General features: G+C 44.6%; 1 protein-coding gene across 1 annotated transcript in view; it reads left to right on the top strand.

The window, feature by feature from the left end:
• Nucleotides 1–410: 410 nt before the first annotated feature.
• LRMDA (leucine rich melanocyte differentiation associated) overlaps nucleotides 411–20,695 on the top strand; it is a 1,136,440-nt gene continuing 1,116,155 nt past the window's right edge. Inside the window, exons 1-2 of the mRNA XM_025397503.1 lie at nucleotides 411–519; nucleotides 6,859–6,959. Coding sequence (XP_025253288.1) covers nucleotides 490–519; nucleotides 6,859–6,959 — 131 coding nt within the window. The 5' untranslated portion in view covers nucleotides 411–489. The remainder of the gene's footprint in view (nucleotides 520–6,858; nucleotides 6,960–20,695) is intronic.

Here is a 20,695-nt window from a genome sequence, read left to right as displayed (position 1 = left end):
GCTCGCTGCAGTTGAGGGCCCTTATGTAACGCAGCTTGCGAAATGCAGGAAAGGCCCGGTTGGCTACAGCTCAGCTAACGGCTCAGAAGGGGCGCCCCTGATAGGAATCCCCCCACCTCAGGCCTGGCCCAGACTAACGCGATAAAGTTGTGGGCATGGAGTGTTGGGCATTGGGACACCCGGGGGAGGAAGGGGCGCGGGGAGTCGGGGTCAGGCCGCCGTCGGGACGCGGGACACCTGTTGCAGCGGGCGGCCAGGGCTCACCTGCGCGGGGGCCGGGCCGAGGGGCGGCGGCGGCGGCGCGCGGTGGAGCTGAGGTGCCCGCGGCCGGCCCGCGCCTCCAGCTTCCGCTGGGTCAGCTGACTGCCCAGTGCGGAACTGTGCGCCCGCCGCGCTCCCCTGCCGCGCTCCCCTGCCGCGCTCGCCGCTGCCGCCGCCGCCGCCGCGCCCCCGCGCTCCGTGCCGCGCGCCCGCCGCGTCCTGGCAGCCATGGCCGGGCTCGTGGTCAGTGGAACTCAAGTAAGTCCCGGCCAGCCCCGCCTCCGCCCGGGGCGCAGTCCGCGTGGGGAGGAACAGCGGCGCACAGGGGTTCCCCAGGGCCTAGACACCCCTGTCCCCGCCTCAGGGGGCTGCATCTGCAGGCGGTGAGCGTCAGGTGCTCAGGTTCGCCCTAGTGGGGCGACTACAGACCCCGTTTCGGGCCTGGCACACACCCTGGCTCTGCGGGAAGAACACCCCGAAGGTCCCCCATTCCCCCCACTTCCCTCTGCCCTTAGCGCCTCACTGAGCAGGCCCAGCGGACACTGTGCTGACGGCCCCCGGTACTTTTGGGGGCCCACAGAAAATGTTCCAATTTCATAATCCGAATTTTTAAAACTTTTGGTCAAATAATCCATTTTGATAAATCACACTGATATAGTCATCTTTATACCAATGCAGTTGTAATATATAAATTTACTTATTTGTAAATAGAGGAAGGGGTTTATGTAGGCAAAAGTGTCTAGGGTACCCAAAGTCCCAGCACATCCCTGGAGATGAGGGTGCTGGTGGGCCCTGCGCTGAATGGGCTACGCCATAGCCAAAGGCTGATGGAAGGCTACCGACCTCCAGTTCTATTTCCACACTCGATTTCTTGAACAGGAGTCTGTGATGAATGGCAACACGCCAGTTTCAACCCTGGGTGCCAGACACCCAGACTTACATGCTTTTAACTCTGTAGTGAAGCCTCAGGTGTTCATGGCTGGAGGGATGAACCCAGCAACGCTGGGACCAGGTGTCTTTCTTACCTGCTGAAAAAGCCAGTTCTCTGTCTTTAACCTCTTCTCTTCTCTGATGAAGCCAGAGCCCTCTTACTTCCCACCTTTCCCTGCACACCCTGGAGAAATAGTTCTGAGTTTTTGAAGCTCTCCTCTTGGATTGCCTAAGGCAGGTAGTGTCAGGCACAATTGGATTTTGAGATTACTTTGGGCTGAAGGGAATGATTCCTCCTTAGAGGAGGTTCTAGGGGTTTTTACAGCTCCTACAGATGCAGTGAGGGCCATCTGTGCTGCCCGTTAAACTAGCCGCTGCCTGTTTTCTTTTTTTCCAGAGTCCTGTCATTTCATCTGGTACACATGTTTATTGAGTGCCTACTGTATGCCAGGCACCATGCCAGGTGTTACTGGAAATAAGCCTTTCCTTTGTCTCTGTACACCCCCCCATTTAACATTTTTGTTGCTTAGGAATACTGGCTCTGTCCCTTGACCCACAGCCTGGGAGGAGAGAGCTGGAGAAAGACCAGAGTTCGGAAGTGAGCTACCAGCTTGCAGAGAGGCTAAAAATGACCCGTCTTGTTCAGCCATCCGGGAAAGGTTTTTTGTTTTTTTTTTTTTGTTTGTTTTGTTTTTTTTTTTTCCTGGGAGTTACTATGACTGCCTGGAGGGAGGGACTGGACAAGAGGGCCTCTTCCTTCTCTTGGAGTATCTACCTAAGAAGGAGGGTTCCCCGCCCCCCAGACCCTAGGTCTCTGTGTTTTCAGATGTGATATTCTCCCGGTGTACCTTGCTACAAGTTCAGGGGGCTGAGCACTTTCCTGTGCTTCCTTTCCCTTTGCTCTTCCTGCGTTTCCTAGATTTGATTTTTCCTGCAACAACTGTTCTTAGCCTACTCCACACAGCCCAAGGACATTCATGGAAGTGTGGGTGAAGCATTTTAGGCCCTTGGGGACTGTTTTACTAGACCAAGTTGCCTGGGGAGGAGCTAAGAAGGTAGGTTGGGAAAATGCCCCTGGAGAGTCTTAGTGCCCCATTTCCCAAACTGCCCAGGTTAGTGGATTTGAGTGCCAGGCCCCGGAGGGTTGTGTTTTTTTTTTTGTTTTTTTTTTTTTTTCACATTCTGCTCCCAGTGATTTCTAATGGCTGCCGTTTTAAGAGGTAGCACCTTGAATGTGGGTAGCATGGAACAGTACTTGTCAGACTTTAGTAGATCCTTCTTAAAGGGAGAAAAATAAAACCCGCAAAACTTCCCATGAACCCATCGTGTGAATATAGTTTTTATTACAGTGTTACTCAAATATTAAAACATAAAGCCAGATACAAATTTCCCGTATCCAGAGACCTATAAATCCCAAATAAAGGGATGGTTTAAGTGCAAAGAAAAAAAATCCTATACAATTAAACAATTTAATGAGATGAATGCTGCTTGGCTTGAAGTTAGGTCACTGCTTTTAAGGCCACTGTGGGCTGACTGCTGTGGAGCTGGTTTTTAGGAGCTCCACAAGCCTATGATGCCACATGCCTGGGGATGTTGCAGTCTTCCTATTGCTTTTCTCTGTAAAAGTCTTTTCATTTGCCATGGGTCTGACTTCATTTGGCTTCTCTTGGCTTGAATGCATCATTTATGTCCAGCATTAAGTCATTTCTCTTTCCTCTAGCTTAGACAACTTAATACAATTGTAGACACAAATACAAACTTGGAATTTGGGCACTGAAATCTTGTGCCCAAGAGATACTGGACTAATGAATCCCTTCTGTGGGGAGAGTGGTCTCATTCAACAGCTGTTTAACAGAGTGGCCACTGGGTGCCAAGGACAGTGTTGTGCACTTTTAATACGTTAGCTCATCGCATTCCTGTAAGTACAATAGGGACAATAATATGCATGGGGCTGATTCATAAGGATTGAATAGATAACAAGCACATGATAGGCATTTAATACATGTTGGTTTTTACATTATTCTTAACACCTTTGGAGGAGTTAGTGTTAGTCCAGTTGCAGAAGAGGGAACAGAGACTTGGAGATGGTGACTTATCCGCGACAACACAGCTAGCAGTGGCAGTACCGGGAATCAGATTTCTACCTATGGTTGTTTCTACTCCAACAGCTTCCAGTACCACACATACACTTATTTATTTATGAATGAATGATAAGGGCTTGCTCTGTTGCCCAGGCTGACATGCAGTGGCACAATCATAGCTCACTGCACCCTTGAACTCCTGAGCTCAAGCTGTCTTCCTGCCTCAGCCTCCTGAGTATCTGGGAATACGAGTGTGCACCACTGTGCCCAGCTCAGTATTACAAATTTAAAATCGAGGATCTCCCACCCCTGGCTAGGGGCAGGCATCATAAAATAATCTCCTCAACATCTGACTGTTGACAAACTCATCTCCAGAAATGCCCTGGGAGCTAGAAAGTCCCAAAGCAAAGTGAAACCTGCAGTCTTCTATGGTTTGGTCATTTTCTGCAGCTTCAGCTCGGAGGGATTGTGTGTGTACATGGATGGGGACCCCTTCCAGACTCTCCTTTCCCTTTCTAGTTTCCTCTCCATAGGGATCTTTAACTTGTTATATTTTCATTTGCCTGGTAATGGTGTCCCTTCCTGTTATTCCACACAGGGTGGAAGTCTTAGGGTACAAATTATAGAAAATAGAGAAATTATAAGTTCGAATCTTTGTTCCTCAATGCAGTCTAAATCAAGGTAATTGACTACATACAGTGGTGTTCTGAATATGCTCTTGCTTCTGTGCCATTTAAGATATATTAATCTCTGTATCCCATCTCCCTTTTGCTGAAGAAGCAAACTATTTTTGGTTTGGCTCTTCTGGCCTTGCATCTTACATTAGGTGGTCCTGTGCTCTAAGAAGCTTCCTGACATCCTGAGAGGTAATGTTTTCCCTCAGAAGCTCTTCTTAAGTCTGTTTTCTAGCTTCAAGTGTTGCTTGCAATATCTGGCAGTGACTGCTTGCTGCTTTTAAGCCTTTTCCAGCCGATTTGAGCCCTTCAGCCTGGTCGGCTTAACTCACATCTCTAAAAGCTTCTACTTTACCACAGGGGTTATCTAAGCATGCAGATTACTTACCAAGTTGGTTCTCATGCTAAACTTTTGAGACTTGGTCTTCACATTTGAGAACAATGAGAACAACTTGTATTTTTCTTAGTCTTCCTGGGATGTCATATAGTTAAGACCATGTAATGAAACAGGCTGCTGACAGTCTCATCAGATGTTGTGAGTGATCCAAATGCTTTGTGGTGATAGCTCTCCTTGGTGCTCCTGTTTCCTTTGAATGGAACTCCTACAGAAGAAAAAGGGAAGCAAATATCCCTCTCTTTTCCCAGGCTCTAACAGTCTTCTTGGGCCCTCAGTGTAGCACCATGGGAGAAGTTCTTGCCCTTTCAGCTCAGAAGACTCATTTTGAAGCCAAAACATGATGATAGATGCACCATTGGCATTTGCTGATCAAGAAAACTCGTGTCTGCCTGACATGGTGGCTTGTACCTGCAATTCCAGCTATTTTGGGAGGCTGAGGTGGGGGGATTGCTTGAGTTCAGAGTTTGAGATCAGCCTGAGCAACATAGTGAAACCCCATCTCTTACAAAGAAAAAGAAAAAAAAAAAAAAAAAGAGAAATCTCAAACTCACATGTAGATTTGTAAACACTCCATGGCTCCCAAGTTGGAAGTCCTTATTTATGGTATAGGACTTGATCTGGGCTCTGTCACTAAGAAGCTGTATTGTGCTGGGCAGGCCTCTGGAGTCTTAGTTTCCTTGTATAAAACATAAGAAGTTTTGACAAACTGGGTCTCTCTGAGATTTAGTCCTTGGCCATTCTAAGAGGAAAGAACTCAGTTTCTACATCTAAAACTCAATGTCTCTACTATATATATCACAGAGGTCTTGACTGATAATATGTACAAGGTAGTGGTGCAGGCTGGGGTGAATGGGATGGATTTTCTGGTGAGTGCCATGGACCTGGGGTTCACTGTGAATGTACAATACAGAAGAAGCTGCTGATTAAGCAGAGATCCTGAGGGAGATCGAAGTCCCCAGATGGACTAGAGCCTTATAGCCACAGTCTCTCTTTGGCGTATGATTTCTCTCTCCACTTGGAAGCAGAACTTAATTTATTACACAAAGAACTGTGAAGAAAGATGGACCCCAGGTAGAAAGAGGAGAGACTGCTAGATTGAACTTAGAGTCCTTTATTTTTTAGCCTATATCTTCTTGAGTCAAAATTACTTTATTGGAGTCAGCTATTTTTCTGTTCTTTCTCCTTATTTTCTCTCCTAGAATGAAGTTACTGAAGGAGAGTGGATATAGGATATTGCATTGTCAGCAGTTTGTCCTCAGTGGATAGGAGAAGGTTGAGAGGTGACTGGAGATGTTGAGGGTGTCAGGGTTCAGTGTAGCTTATATGAGGTTGAACCATGTAAAAGAGCTATTTTGTGGTTCTAAAATGGATATTCGTAGCTCACATGGTTGAACCTAATATCTGAGGATGTAAGATGGTCACCGTAGTCTTGTTTCCCATGAGGAAACAACCTCCTGGGGAATCTCTTTCTCATTCTAAGAGATCTTTGTCTGTATATGTGGAAGAATGTGATTTGTAGGGAAACCAGAAGAAGGTTGTAGCTGTGTGTTGGGCTTGGATTTCGAGCTGGGGGTTGAGCATGTTGTACTTTAGGGAAACAGCATGCATTGTGGCCCATTGGTCAGCTCAGCCCCGTGGGTTTATTTTATGGTTTGGGGATTAGTTGCCAGTCTGCCCACAGAGTGCTGTCTGTAAAAATGGGTTCCAAAAACTGGGTGATTAGGGTAGTGAGAAAGCCCACTGACCTTCTCACAGGCATCAGTTCTGGAATCAGTTCAGTTCAGCCTTTTAATATTTGGGCACATACAGGTACTTAATAATAAATAATCTGTAATAGAAGAATGCCCAGGGAAACAACTTTGTGCACAGAGTGGGATTGGCTGCCAAAGGGCCTCTGGAGAAGGGACATTCGGGAGCCCCGGGCACACATTGTTGCCCTGTGGCCTTCAAATCAGCTTTTTTTGGGTGTGGAGGGCATTTTGTACACGGTGGCAACTGGATGGGATTGGTGGTCTGGGGAGGTTTTCTTTTCCAACCCTGTTTGTTCCAGCACCCTGAAGGTTGAATGCTGGTAAGTGCATCTGCTGTGTGTTTTATGAGGTAATGTGCATACCAGGGTACTGGGGGGCAGTGGAGGAGAGGGAGAAGAAGGGGCAGAGGAGCAGCTGTTGCAAAAGCCCCTGAGTGAGAGGGCGATTGTTGCAGTTATATCAACGTGCCCTGATATTCAGGTTTCTTTTGGACACCTGAATCTGGCCAATTTTAGTCCAATTTCCATCGTCTTGGGATTAGTCTCCATGATGTTAACTGCACCAGGAAAGGGGAGCTGTTGGTGGTGTCCTTGGAGCCCCCAAAGCTGATTTGATCAGGGAAACAGTCACAAATGTGGCCTTTTTGTGTGTGAGAAACTTGCGTTTCAAGTTGCAGAAGCAATCATTGGATCAATAATTTCAGGATTGGGAGCAGATGGGTGATTTCCGTTTGCCACATTGTTTCTGTTCCATTTAATTTCCAGGTGTCCTACATAGGCCAGGACTGCAGAGAAATTCCAGAGCACCTTGGCAGGGACTGTGGACATTTTGCAAAGAGGCTTGATCTGAGCTTTAACCTTCTGAGGTATGTAACCTTCACAAGATGTAGGCCAGGGCTGGGAGACCCAGTCCTCCCGGGTACTTTAGGGCCGGCAGATAAAAGTCAAATGTTCCAACTCCACATAGGGTGTCCTTTTATTCAGCAGAAGGCTCTGAGAGGTGTGGAATCATGCCCCAAAGGTTTGACTGTGTCCGGTGATTCCTTGGCTGCCTTTTTTTGATGCCTAGGCAGCATGTTGAGCCTCATCCGTTTCACACCAGTTCCTATGAGAGGGCCATCATGTTTTCACCGTGTTCTTTTCATTTCTCATGGATACCTGTGCAGACAGGTCAGAATACTCTTGGGGAAGGAATGAGATGGAGCCCGCAAGAGTGTTTTGGGGTGTCTAGGTGTGCTTTTTTAGGATAAACACATGTCCCAAAACATTTGTCGAGTCACAGGTAGGGTGTGTGTATGTGTGTGTTTTCTTTCTTTTGCCTTTTTATGAATTGGAGCTTTAAATGTTTGTGATGATAATGTCTCCCAGATGGTGTTTCAAAGCAATTTAAACACTGTTGGTGTGGGGTGGGTGGGAGGGAAACTCTCTGACAACTGTTCAAGTCTTGGCAAAGGTAAGTGTGATCTTGTATATTATTCCAGTGGAGAATACAGGCAGTTATTTCCTTTCTCCCTAAAAGGTTATGCCTTGTGCCTGATTTGGGGGCTTGGAGGAGAGAAGTAAGAGGTACTTGGAAAGCAGGTGTCAGTGGGATAAGAGCAGGGGTCAGGCAGGGCGATTGCTTTTCTCCTAACAAGCTGGTGCCACCCAGGGCTTTTTCCTCAGTGCCCTCCTTGAGAGCTGTGCTGCCCTCTGAGTGGGACAGACTGTCCTGGGGTCAATGGAGAGATGAGGAACCTGAATTCCATTCCAGGGCCCAGGTACTTTCCTGCTTCTAGGCCTCGGAGTCTTCATTTCCCACTGCTGAATCTGGATACTTGGGAATTAGAAATTTGAGGGAAACTGAACACAACTCAGGGCAATAAGGCACAAGAGGTAAAAGAGGATTTGTTTGAGGTCAGTCAGCGGAACTCCTCGGATGCTGCTCGGGAGTACGCGGCCACACAGAGCTGCGCTGTCTCCAGGAAAGGGGCACCCTGAGGGTTGTGGTGGATGGAGAGTGGCCACTGTCTCTGTATTCTTCCCTACTCCCAAAGGGTTTTTGTGCATCTGGGGAGAGGTTGAAACTGACAAGTTGTAAGTAGTACACAGTGATGAGAGGAAGCCAAATAAATACATGCTGACTCTAGAGAAATGAAGGATTTTTTTTTTTTTTTTGAAATATCTTTTTCTGAGCACTTTTTTTGAGTGCTCCAGCCTCCCAGAGCAGACTCAGGCAAAAGGCTCCCTTTCCTGGGCATGGAAGGAGTTCCTCCTGTGTGACCGGCCCCCAGGGGCTCAGGGCACTGGGGCTCGGGGTTGTGGTTGCCCTGAGTAGTTAGTGGGAGCTGGATGTGGGTTTGAGGAGGCTGGGCCGCATGAGGGAGCATCATTGTATGCGGGTCATGGGACTGGGCTGTCAGGTCTGAGGAAACACAACCATCTTTGTGATGTCCAGGGGCCCCGCCTTTCTTTGGGAGAGGAGGGACTGGACCTTGGGAGGTGTGTATGTGTGGCAAGAAGGGGCTGTTGGCTCTGAGGGGCTGGATCTATATGGATTTATTGTAGGAAGTGACACATCCTAGATGCAGGAAAATTTAGTAAGGGGGTGGCTGAAGAGTGGATTCAGAAGGAGAACACCGAAGATTTGTATTTTCCTTTGTTGAGAGGAGACACATTTCTGTAGTGTTGAGTTTGAGTTGGTTTCACATCTGGTAGGAGCCTGTTCTTGTCCGTGTTGTCGTCAGTGTGTGAGCTCCACACTGGATTGTAGCTGAGTTTGGGCAGGGATAAGCAGTGGAGGGGTGAGGTCTAATGTTCAGAAAAAGTTTGTGTTTAGGGACTTGGTTATGCTGGAGACAGTTGCAGACCAGAATGGAGAAAAGCACTCCTGACTTGAGTTGGGTGTGCTTGGGAGTGGATCACCTTTGATCTTCTTTATTTACCTAATTGGAGGGAGGAGCAGGGGAGGCAACACTATTTCTCTGGGGTATTAGAGGAAGATTTGAGCTTATTTGGGCACTGGTCTCTATCTTTGCCTTCAGCTGAATCAACATCTAAGATGTTTTAGATGCTTAGCTAATTCCTCTTAAAAAGAATAAGCAGAGGCTGGGAGTAGTGACTCACGCCTATAATCCCAGCAGTTTGGGAGGCCAAGCTGGGCAAATCACCTGAGGTCATGAGTTCAAGACCAGCTTTGCCAACGTGGTGAAACCCCGTCTCTACTAAAAATACAAAAAAATTAGCTGAACATGGTGGCGGATGCCTGTAATCCCAGCTACTTGGGAGGCTGAGGCAGAAGAGTCGCTTGAACCTGGGAGGTGGAGTTTGCAGTGAGCTGAGATCACACCATTGTACTCCAGCCTGGGCAGCAAGAGTGAAACTCTGTCGAGAGAGATAGAGAGAGAGAGAGAGAGAGAAAGAGAAAGAAAGAAAGAAAGAGAAAGAAAGAAAGAAAGAAAGAGAAAGAAAGAAAGAAAGAAAGAAAGAGAAGGAAAGAAAGAAAGAAAGAAAGAAAGAAAGAAAGAAAGAAAGAAAGAAAGAAAGGAAGGAAGGAAGAAGCAGGAGGGGGGAAAATAGGGAGAAGAGAAGAGACAGGAGATTCTAAACTTACCTTCCAAATGAGTGGGGATGGAGTGGATGACCCAAGCTCTCTAGGCTTCAGGGATCATGATATCCAAATGAAATATTGTAAATCCATATCCCGTGTTCTGTAGAAAGTTTCTCCCTAGGCCCCTCTGCCCCTCAATATTTCCATGGGATTGCAGGGAGCATGTTTCCCAGTCAGGCTGCCCTGCACCCAGCACACTGCAGTCCCTGACCATATTTCGGCTGTGTTGTCTGCTATTCTTCCTCTTGAGCAGCCTGCCTGGCCTCACTTGGGATACCCCCTTCATTTTTCCAAAGCCCAACACCACGTTATTACATATTGACTTGTACTGCTAGCTGAAGGTGTAGTGAAGAGGGTTGGGTGGTAATTGTGGCACAGAGCAGGACATAAGGTTGGGATAGCACTGTTCCTGGATATTTTTGAGGTTCTGCTTGCCACAGAGAATTTCTCCCTGGCAGTGCCTCTAATTAGGGTCAGGCCTCCTGCATGTGACTAATGCCTCTTTCTCCTAGGCACTTTCTCTCTTTTCCATGCCACTTACTATCTTTCCAGAGCTATCCTCAGAAGCACAAAATTCTTCCCTTGTTATATACAGAAAAATTAACCCTTTCCTCTCCTTCTAGAACATCTCTACAGGCTTTTTTTTTTTTTTTTTTTTTTTTTTTTTTAACCTCCAAAAGTCATATCAGGATACTGCCTTAAACAGAGCAGTACCTTGATAAATAAAAACTTTGCACTCCCCTAGGTTGCAAGATCAGCTGCAGTACATTTGTGTTTTAGGGCAAAGTTTACTTTTAGACAAGGAGTTCTATTTATTCAGTTTTTAAATAGTTAATACATGCACATGGCACAACCTTTAGAAGGAGCAAACATGCAGTGAGAAGAAAGTCTCATTTACACCATGTCCTTTAGCCTCTCAGGTTCCCTTTGTACAGCTACCTATTGTTACTCAGTTTTTGTGTCATCTTCCAGAGATACTATGCATATACTAACATGTGATTTACTAACATGTGAGTTACATGCATATACTAACATGTGATTTTTAAATCTTTTCCCAACTTTATTGAGGCATAATTGACAGCTAAAAGTTGTATCTGTAGCATACAACATGATGTTCTGCATACATTGTGAGATGCATACATTGTGAGATGACTACTGAGCTGAAGCTAATTAACATATCCCTTACCTCACACAGTTCCCTTTTTTGTATGAAGAGAACATGAATGATCTATTGTCTTAGCAGATTTCAAGTATACAATACAGTAATATTAACTATAGCCACCATGCTGTACATTACATTATGTTTAAGTTCTTAATCCATTTTGAGTTGATTTTTGCATATGATCTGAGAAAAGGGATCAATTTTTTGTATATGGTGTGAGATAAGACATCAATTTTTTCTTCCACATATGGATATCCAGTTTTTCTAACACCATTTATTGAAGAGACTGTTCTTTCCCCTTTGTGTGTTCTTGGCACCTTTGTTGAAGATCAATTGACTGTCAATGCATAGATGTATGTCTGGGCTCTCTATTTTATTCCATTGGTCTATATGTCTGTTTTTATGTTACTATGTATTGTTTTGATAATTACAGCGTTGTAATATGTTTTGAAGTCAGGTAGTGTGATGCCTCTAGCTTTGTTCTTTTTGCTCAACATTGCTCTGTTTGGAGTCTTTTGTGTCACATGAATTTTAGGATTTTTTTTCCTATTTCTGTGAAAAATGCCATTGGAATTTTGATAAGGATTGCATTGAACCTGTTGATGGCTTTAGGTCGTATGGGATATCTTCCTTTATGTGTGTATCTTTCCATTTTTTTCATCAATGCTTTATAGTTTTCATTGTACAGATCTTTTACCTCTTTGGTTAATTTCTAGGAATAAATTTTATTCCTATAAAAATATTTTATTTTTTCATGTTATTGTAAATGGGATTAATTTTTTTGGATAATTCTTTGTTAGTGTATAGGCATGCAGCTGCTTTTTATGTGTTGATTTTGTATCCTGCAACTTTACTGAATTTGTTTATTCTAACAGTTTTTTGGTGTAGTCTTCACAGTTTTCTATGTATAAGATCATGTCATCTGCAAACAGAGACAGTTTTACTTCTTTCTTTCCAATTTACATGCCTCCTATTTCTTTTTTTGCCTAATTGCTCTGGCTAGGACTTCTATTACCATACCAAATGGAAATGGTGAGAGTGGGCATCCTTATTCCTGATCTTAGAGGAAAAGTTTTCAGCTTGTTTCTGTTAAGTGTGATGTTAGCTGTGGGCTTGTCATATATGGCCTTTATTATGTTGAGGTAAATTCATTCTATACTTAATTTGTTGAGAGTTTTTATTATGAAAGGATGTTGAATTTTGTCAAATGCTTTTTCTGTTAATATGGTATCCTTTATTCTGTTAATGTGGTATATATACCATTAAATGTGGTCCATCACATTTATTGATTGCATATATTAAACTATCCTTGCATTCCAGGGATAAATCCCACTTGATGATGGTGCATGATTCTTTTAATGTGCTGTTGAATTTGGTTTGCTGATTGTGTTGAGTGTTTTTGCTTGTATGTTCATTAGGGATATTGGCTTGTAGCTTTCTTGTAGTGTCCTTGTTTGGCTTTGGTATCAGGACAATGTTGGTCTTGTTAAATAAGTTTGAAAGTATTCCCTCCTCTCCAATTTTTTGTAAGTGTTCGAGAAGGATTGATGTTCGTTCTTTAAATGTTTGATAAAAATCACTAGTGAAGCCATCAGGTCCTGGACTTTTCTTTGTTGGGAGATTTTTGATTATTTATTTAATCTCCCTATTTGTTAATTGATCTGCTTGGGTGATTTTTTTTTATGTGGCTGAATTTGTATTTACTGCCTGCCAAGATGTTAGTTAGAAGAAAGGCACCAGGTTTCAACCACTCATGTAAGGAACATCCTTCTTTGTTTTTTTTTTGTTTTTTTTTTTTTTGAGATGGAGTCTTACTCTGTCACCCAGGCTGGAGTGCAGTGGTGCGCTCTCGGCTCACTGCAAGCTCCGCCTCCCAGGTTCACGCCATTCTCCTGCCTCAGCCTCCCGAGTAGCTGGGACTACAGGTGCCCACCACCATGCCTAGCTAATTTTTTGTATATTTAGTAGAGACGGGGTTTCACCATGTTAGCCAGGATGGTTTCGATCTCTTGACCTCGTGATCTGCCTGCCTCAGTCTCCCAAAGTGCTGGGATTACAGGCATGAGCCACCATGCCCAGCCTTGTCATTCATTCTTATCCATCCACAATCATTGTTAATCTCTTTCATAAAAGAGATAGTTCTGCTGATTCTACTATGACCACCTGTTTATGCTGGAAGGGAGGGTAGTTATGGATTTATAAGTTCTGGACTTTTGTTTGACGTTACTGTACATATTTTTTTCTTCCCATTATACTTCAAAGTCTTCTTTCCTGCATTAACTATGGCAAATCCACTTCTGTGTTAGTTGGATTGTCCGACAGTAAACTGGTGACCTCTCCATGTAGAAGGTCATGGATTTCAGGCTGTATTGTTTTTGTGACTCTTTCCTGGGGGGGAATTAAAGTTACTAGAGCCAGTGTGTACCCTGTCAGGTTAGAAATTGGAAACGGAAACAAGAAAACAGGCCCAAATGAAATTTCTGGCTCCCTTAAAAGGCTCACACATTCCTTTCTTCTGCTCTTTCAGCCTGGATCTGATTCTTCCTGCTGTGATTGGCCGGGAACCAGGTCAGCCATAGTGACTGTGAACTGGATTGAGTTCTCTGGACTCAATTCTTGGGGTCAGGGTCTTGCCATCCACCCTGGAATGAGGATAGAGGGTTTAGGGAGCTGATCAGGTAACAGCCAGGAGGCATGACATTTTGTCCCTTGAAATTGAATACATTAGTGAATGTGAGTCCAATGTCTACATCTGTGTGAAATTGTATTTAAGTTCTTTATTTCTGAAGATAATTTTTTTCTTATAAGAGTAACAGTAATTAATATAGAAATATTAGAAAACCCAGAGAAAGTATGAAGGAAACCGTCTTCCTCTCAAGTCACTGATAATCTTACCAACCAGAAATCACCATTGTTATCATTGTATTGTCTTCCTAGTCTTTTACAATGCCAAATACTTTAAAAAATGATGCCATTGTTTACATTGTGTTGGAAGCATTTCCCCATCTCAATAAATACTTTACTGCTTTACAATGTTTTCTTGAGACAGGGTCTCACTCTGTCACCCAGGCTGGAATGCAGTGGAACAATCATGACTCACTGCAACCTCAACCTCTCAGGCTCAAACGATCCTCCCACCTCAGCCCCTTGAATAGCTGGGACTATAGGTATGCACCACCATGCCTGGCTAATTTTGTTGTTGTTGTTAAATTTTGTAGAGGTGGGATCTCCCTATGTTTCCCAGGCTGGTCTTGAACTCCTGGGCTCAAGTGATCCTCTAACCGCAGCCAAAGTGCTGAGATTACAGGCGTGAGCCACCATGCCCAGCCTGTATCACAATTGTTAATGGTTTCTCAAGTCATTCCTTAGTGTTGGATGTTTAGTTGTTTTTTTTTCCCCCAAATTTCTACTATTATAAATAGCTCTAATATAAATATCTTTGTAATACTCATTAATGAGTATGTCTCTGATTAGTTGCTTTTACAGATTCCTAGACAAATTAGGGCAGCTTTGGTACAGATGTCAGATTACCCTCTGGAGAGGTGATACCAATTTCTCCTTCCAAGAGTGTTTGAATGTCCATGGTCCCAAATTCTTCCTTGAGCTTGTTTATATTTTACCTTTCCTTTGCTAATTAGTAAAGAGAATTCTGTGTTTTAGCCAGTGTTGGTTCCTTAATCTGCTCAATGCAGAGAGGACATTTTAATGAACCGTTCCAGCTTTTTAGTTTCCCATCTCCCCTGATTGGGGCAGGGCAGAGTTCTCCTTGGTGGCCCCATTCCCCTGCCCCAGGGGCCCTGAGTGGGCTGCCTGCTTAGCTTGTTGAACATAGCGGCAGAGCAGAGCTCCCATGGCAAACAGTGATAAATATTCCCATGTCAACCTGGCAATAAAATCAAGAAGGTTTAATTGATCTATGGCAACGGGAAGCTTACGTTTTAAAAATTAAATTATTTGCAGCTGCATTTTATTTAGCATCACTCTGATAAATGCTTGGGCTGGAGAATTGCTTAGGAGAAAATTTCTTAGGTAGAGCTTGCTTGTTGCTTCCTTGGCTTTGACCAGGATGAGGGTAAAGGGCTTTGGAGTTTGGGAAACTTCAGAAAAGAAACAGCAGCCTTGCCCTTTCTCCCCTGCTGGAGGCAACGAGGCAGACACCTGGAGTACTGTCAGAGCTGCTTTGAGGACAGACACACCATACTTTCTGTGTCTCTGTTATGAACTGCTAGACAGAGCTGGGCTGTTAACTTGCTGCTTTCTTGGGAAGAAGGGCAGTGTAATGAAAAGAACCAAGGCTTTGGGTTGGACCATCCTGGCTTGAAATCCTGTTTCTGTCACTTACCTGTTGGTTAACTGACCTTGGGCTAATTGCAGAAATGTTGAGTGCTGTGTGTAATGTGCCTTCTAAATTACCTGGCATATAATAGGTCTTTAGTAAACATAGTTAGTGCTTAGAACATGGTGCTAGTGAGGCTAAGAGCCCAGGCTTGACCCTCCATGGGGGCCATTTCACTATGGTTGTCATTGAGGCTCCTCACAGATATTCAGGATTTCATCTTCTTCAACACATAATGTGTTTGCACATCTCAGCGTTCTTTGGTTGACCACTGGGCAGAATCTGTAAGAGCCAGTGAATGATTTGCCACTTCATCTTTTAGTAATATGATCATCAGTCTTGGGTTCTGACCAGAATGAGTATAACCATTTGCTTATCTATTGTGGACATAGATTTTGAATGATAAATAAATCTGTGTTATAAGATTTTGGAGTTACTTGTTAATGCAGCATAACCTATGCTATCCTAACTAATATAAACACCTTAGCTTTCCAACTGTCCCTGATATTCCATAGGCTAAACCAGCTCACCTCATATATATTTTTTATCCCTGCCAGCTAGGAGCATATATTTGATCGTGTTCCAGTGGGATTGGGGAGAAAAAATTCCCCGCCCAGACTCTCAGGAGAACAGTTCAAAGGACATGTTCTGTTGGTAGTGGGTCTTCATTAAATATTGGCTTTGCAGCCAAAGGCCTTATTCGTATTTATTTCCAACCCCAAATGTAGTGGTCTTATTGGGGAAACATGCTGATATTGGGGTAGGGGAGGCAACAGAGCTCATATCTGTAAGCCTGAGCAGAAGAGATGGTGGTAGAAAAGATAGGCTTTAGAAGATAAATTGTTAGTGAATTTTCAATGTAGTTCTAGGGCATTGATATATTCTGACTGATTCCTAGGAGGCAAGGTACTCTGTATGTTAGAACCAGTGTTCTCTTTAAACTGAGCATTGCAGTAAAAAAAATATTCTTGTTCTAAGAATATCACTGGCCATCCTGGTGTCTCCAGCTACCACCAGAACATACAATCAAAAGGTAAAGTGGAAAATGACTTGGTGGGTGATGTATAATGTCTCAGTTGTAACCAGCTTGGCCAATGTGGTGAAACCCCATCTCTACTAAAAATACAAAAATTAGCAGGGCATGGTGATGGGTGCTTATAATCCTAGCTACTTGGAAGGCTGAGGCAGGAGAATTCCTCGAACCTGGGAGGTGGAGGTTGCAATGAGCCAAGATCACACCACTGCACACCAGCCTGGGCAACAAAGCAAGACTCCATCTAAAAAAAGAAAAGTTTCACTTAGAAGACTTTGATTCTCCTTACTTACACTTTCTGGAGTGACCTCCCTGCCTGTAGAAGCATCAAAATAGTCTTACTAGCTTGGGCAGGGGGGCACACACCTGTAACCCAGCACTTTGGGAGGCTCAGTTGAGCCCAGGTTGAAACCAGCCTGGGGAAAATAGCAAGACCCCATCTCTGCAAAAAATACACAAAATTAGCTGGGTGTGGTGGCATGCACCTGTAGTTTCAGCTACTTGGGAGGCTGAGGTGGGAGGATCGCTTGAGCCTGGAAGGTAGAGGATGCAGTGAGCTGTGTTTGTGCTACTGCACTCCAGCCTGGGTGACAGAGCAAGACCCAATCTCAACAACAAACAAACAAAAATCTGACTCAATAAGGGAGGGAAGAGCACTAAGGCAGCAGGTTTCAGGCCACTGTGAAGGTGGTTTTTGTGGCACTCCCTCCTCCCTAAGGCTTCCTGACTTCCTGGATTTCTACTCAGAGAAAATGATGCATTGTGCTACGGTAAGACTCGTCCAGGAGGTAGTGGGCAACTGGAGAGAGTTGCTAAGGGGCCACAGGACTTCCCTGAGGTTCACTTTCTTGAATGATGATGATCCCTGTAACTTGCGATATGATTTAGAAAGTGCTTTCATAGGCCGGGCGCGGTGGCTCAAGCCTGTAATCCCAGCACTTTGGGAGGCCGAGACGGGCGGATCACGAGGTCAGAAGATCGAGACCATCCTGGCTAACACGGTGAAACCCCGTCTCTACGAAAAAATACAAAAAAACTAGCCGGGCGAAGTGGCGGGCGCCTGTGGTCCCAGCTACTTGGGAGGCTGAGGCAGGAGAATGGCGTGAACCCGGGAGGCGGAGCTTGCAGTGAGCTGAGATCCGGCCACCGCACTCCAGCCTGGGCGACAGAGCCAGACTCATTCTCAAAAAAAAAAAAAAAAAAAAAAAAAAAAAAAAAAAAAAAAAAAGAAAGTGCTTTCATAAATGTTGTCACTATATTTCCTGCAGCGTTTGCCTCTAATATAAGACATTCCTAGACTTTTTGATAACGCATTTTATTTCCCCTCTCACCCATTTTGCTGTCCCAGAATCTTGGGGTTTATTTTCCTGTCTTGTGAAGTCTCTCTCTCTCCCTGAGCTGTTTGGAATTTGGGCCCCACTGCCCCACCCTCCCCCTCTGCCCTGCTTTCTGTTCTGAGGACAATATCGGGCATGTGAGTGGTGCTGCCTTCCACATTGTCGGGGTGACTGTTAGGAGTAGTGGTGATTTGGGGGTGTTAGGAAAGAGACTGGAGAATTTAACCCTTTCAAACTTTCTACTTGCTAGACCTTCAAGTTCTCAACCAGGAAATTCTGCTCCTGTAGAGGGCATTTTGTTGTCACAGTGATAGGGATGGGCTCTAGTAGCATTTAGTGGGTGAGGCCAGGGATGCCAAATGTCAGGGCATAGGACAGCTTTGGATGAAAGGAATCCTTCCTCCCCCATGCCAACTGCAGCCTGTCGAGAAAGACCTCTGGTGCCCTGTTGGAGATAGCTGGCAGAATGGTTCTCTTGATGAGCTTCATGATAAAGCAGACTTGCCAATAATACTGAAAGACTGGCTCTACTCTCCAAAGTAGTCAAAGGACAGAGAGTCAGACAGATGACATCAGAAGTCATGTTTAGGCCGGGCGCAGTGGCTCACGCCTATAATCCCAGCACTTTGTGATACTGAGGCGGGCAGATCACTTGAGGTCAGGAGTTCAAAACCAGCCTGGCCAACATGGTGAAACCCCATCTCTACTAAAAATACAAAACTTAGCCAGGCGTGGTGGCATGTGCCTGTAATCCCAGCTACTCGAGAGGCTGAAGCAGGAGAATCGTTTGAACCCAGGAGGCGGAAGTTGCAGTAAGCCAAGATCGTGCCACTGTACTCCAGCCTGGGCGACAGAGTGAGACTCCATCTCAAAAAAACGTCATGTTTATTTTCAGCCAACATTATCAAGTATGCACTACATGCCATGCCTGGGCAGAACACTTACATATGTTATCTCGTTTACTCCCAACAACATTTTGAGAATGGAGCTGTTCTTATCCACATTTTACAGATGAAACAACTGAGACCCAGAGTAGCAGAGTAATTGCCTGAGACCACTCTGATGGTTAAATGGGAGAGCTGGGATTAAATGGCCCCAGTGGTCTGACTTCAGCTTTATGGTTATCCTAAACTGCTTTTCAGGGTGTAAATCTTTTTTCTGTGTGTGGGAGAAGACAGCTACTGTCAAGCCTGTATTTACTTTTGGGGGTAGGGGGAAGTTTCCTTCTTCTTCGTTTTTTTTTTTTTTTTTGAATCATTAAATGCCTGTGGAAGTCACTATACCAGGGTCTGAGTAGATTTTGTTGCTCTGAGTTCAAGACCCTGGAGGCCCTGGAGTCATATGTATATAGCATTTCCTGGTCTCTCCCATTTCTCTAAAACCTTTCTGATTGGAAAGTTTGGCGAGGCAGGACCTCATGAGGCCTGGGAGGTGAGAGTTTGCCAGAGAACTTATCTTCTTTCTTCCTCTCCCTTGCTCTGTGAGGTGTGGTTCAGATCAAAGGTGGCAGCGGTGGGACAAATGGCTCAGCAACTGCTGACTGTGGTGCCAGCCTTGGGACTGGGGGACCTTGAGATAGACAACTGCATGCTTGAATTCTGAGTCTGAAGCGAAAAGAAGAGGTGCATGGGGGTGTGTGTGTATTTGCACATGAACTCACTTGCGTGCACACACCCACCATCTGAAAGGCCTCTTTCCTCTCCTCAGGGACTGTAGTGTTGGTGATTTCAGCTGTTCCCTGCTCCTTGATGATGAAAGGGGAGCGATTATGCTTTTTGCTGGGTGTCTGTGTTTAATTGCAGGGATATAATAACTACAAATTCTGCCTGGCCGAGACTTTTCTAATAAAAGGTTTCTTCCATCCCAGCTGCTTTCTCTTCCCCTTCACACCCCCACCCCCGTCACTGCCCTAGCACAAGGTCACTTAGGGTTTTAAATGAGAGAGAGACACATACATGTTCAGGTTTTGCGTAGAGTTTTCTTTTTCTTTTTCTTTCTTTCTTTTTTTTTTTTAAAGCTCCTCCTCCAGACCCATCATTATGGAGATCAGCTACGTGCCCCCACTTCTGCACCACCTCCCCTAAGTTCCTTGCTGAGTTTGTACAGAACCCAATTTTTCAGTCTCCTGGGTGTCTGCTTTTTCTCTGGTTCTGAAGAAACAAGAGACGGGTAGAACAGGGAAGACCAACAAAAGAGGTTTAAAAGAAAAAAAAAAATCACCAAACCATTCTTGAGATAAAGCAAGACTTATTAAAAACAATTGGAGGGAAGGCAGGAGAGGGGGTGTTAACCCCCACACGGCCCGTTTCCTGCAGCTGGAGAAGTGTTTTAAGAAAATGCACCATTGTTAAAACTTTCTTTTTCCTTGATGGATTTATTTATAAGGTAGAGAAATATTTTCCCCGTAATTGGGTAACTCTTAATAGTAGCAATTGCATATTTATCAGTGTGAGGGGCTGTTATTAATGTAACTGTCAGGCCCAAACACATTTCTGCATTAAATCCATTTAGTATGTGCATTATTCGGGCTCGAATGTCACCGGGACATCAAAGCCCCGTAGGCATGGAGAGCTCAGTGCCCTGCTGTGGCTGCCGAACAGGCCCTTGATCAATAAATGTAACATGTTAATGCAGAGCAAATAGAATAAAAGATTTCTTTGACAAGACATGAAAAATCACCTTGTGGCAGCTGGCATGTGATGCCGTTTCTGGGGAGACACTAGCAAAGTTGATCTGACAAGTAAAGAGGAGAGATGATGGTTGTAAGGTGCTTTTGTTTCAAACTTCTTTCTTGACCTGTCAGGTTTTGAAGGCGCCTCAATGGCTCTTTTTTGTCATGTGAAAATTGTAGTCTTAGGTAGTTATGAAGCAGTTATCTCTTCTCAAATTGTGAATGCTGCTGTTTAATTGATTCACTTAGCATTTGAAACTGTCACGCATTAATAATTGCGAAATCCTGTAGATACTGCGTGAGTGTGTCATGCTTAAATGTGTAGTTATCAGAAAATTAATATCCTTAATGAACCGGTGCTTTCAAACTAACATTGCATGAAATCTCTTTTGCCCTTTCATTTGCTGAAGCCACATCCTCCAGTTTGCCGAGAATCACCTCTCGACAGTTTGCTTTCTTGATGCCCGACAAATG

The sequence above is a fragment of the Theropithecus gelada genome, chromosome 9, assembly GCF_003255815.1.
Source record: "Theropithecus gelada isolate Dixy chromosome 9, Tgel_1.0, whole genome shotgun sequence".
In the NCBI taxonomy this organism is placed as follows: domain Eukaryota; kingdom Metazoa; phylum Chordata; class Mammalia; order Primates; family Cercopithecidae; genus Theropithecus; species Theropithecus gelada.
The sequence above is the reverse complement of the archived record's forward strand: the minus strand, read 5'-3'. Positions and strand labels throughout refer to the sequence as shown.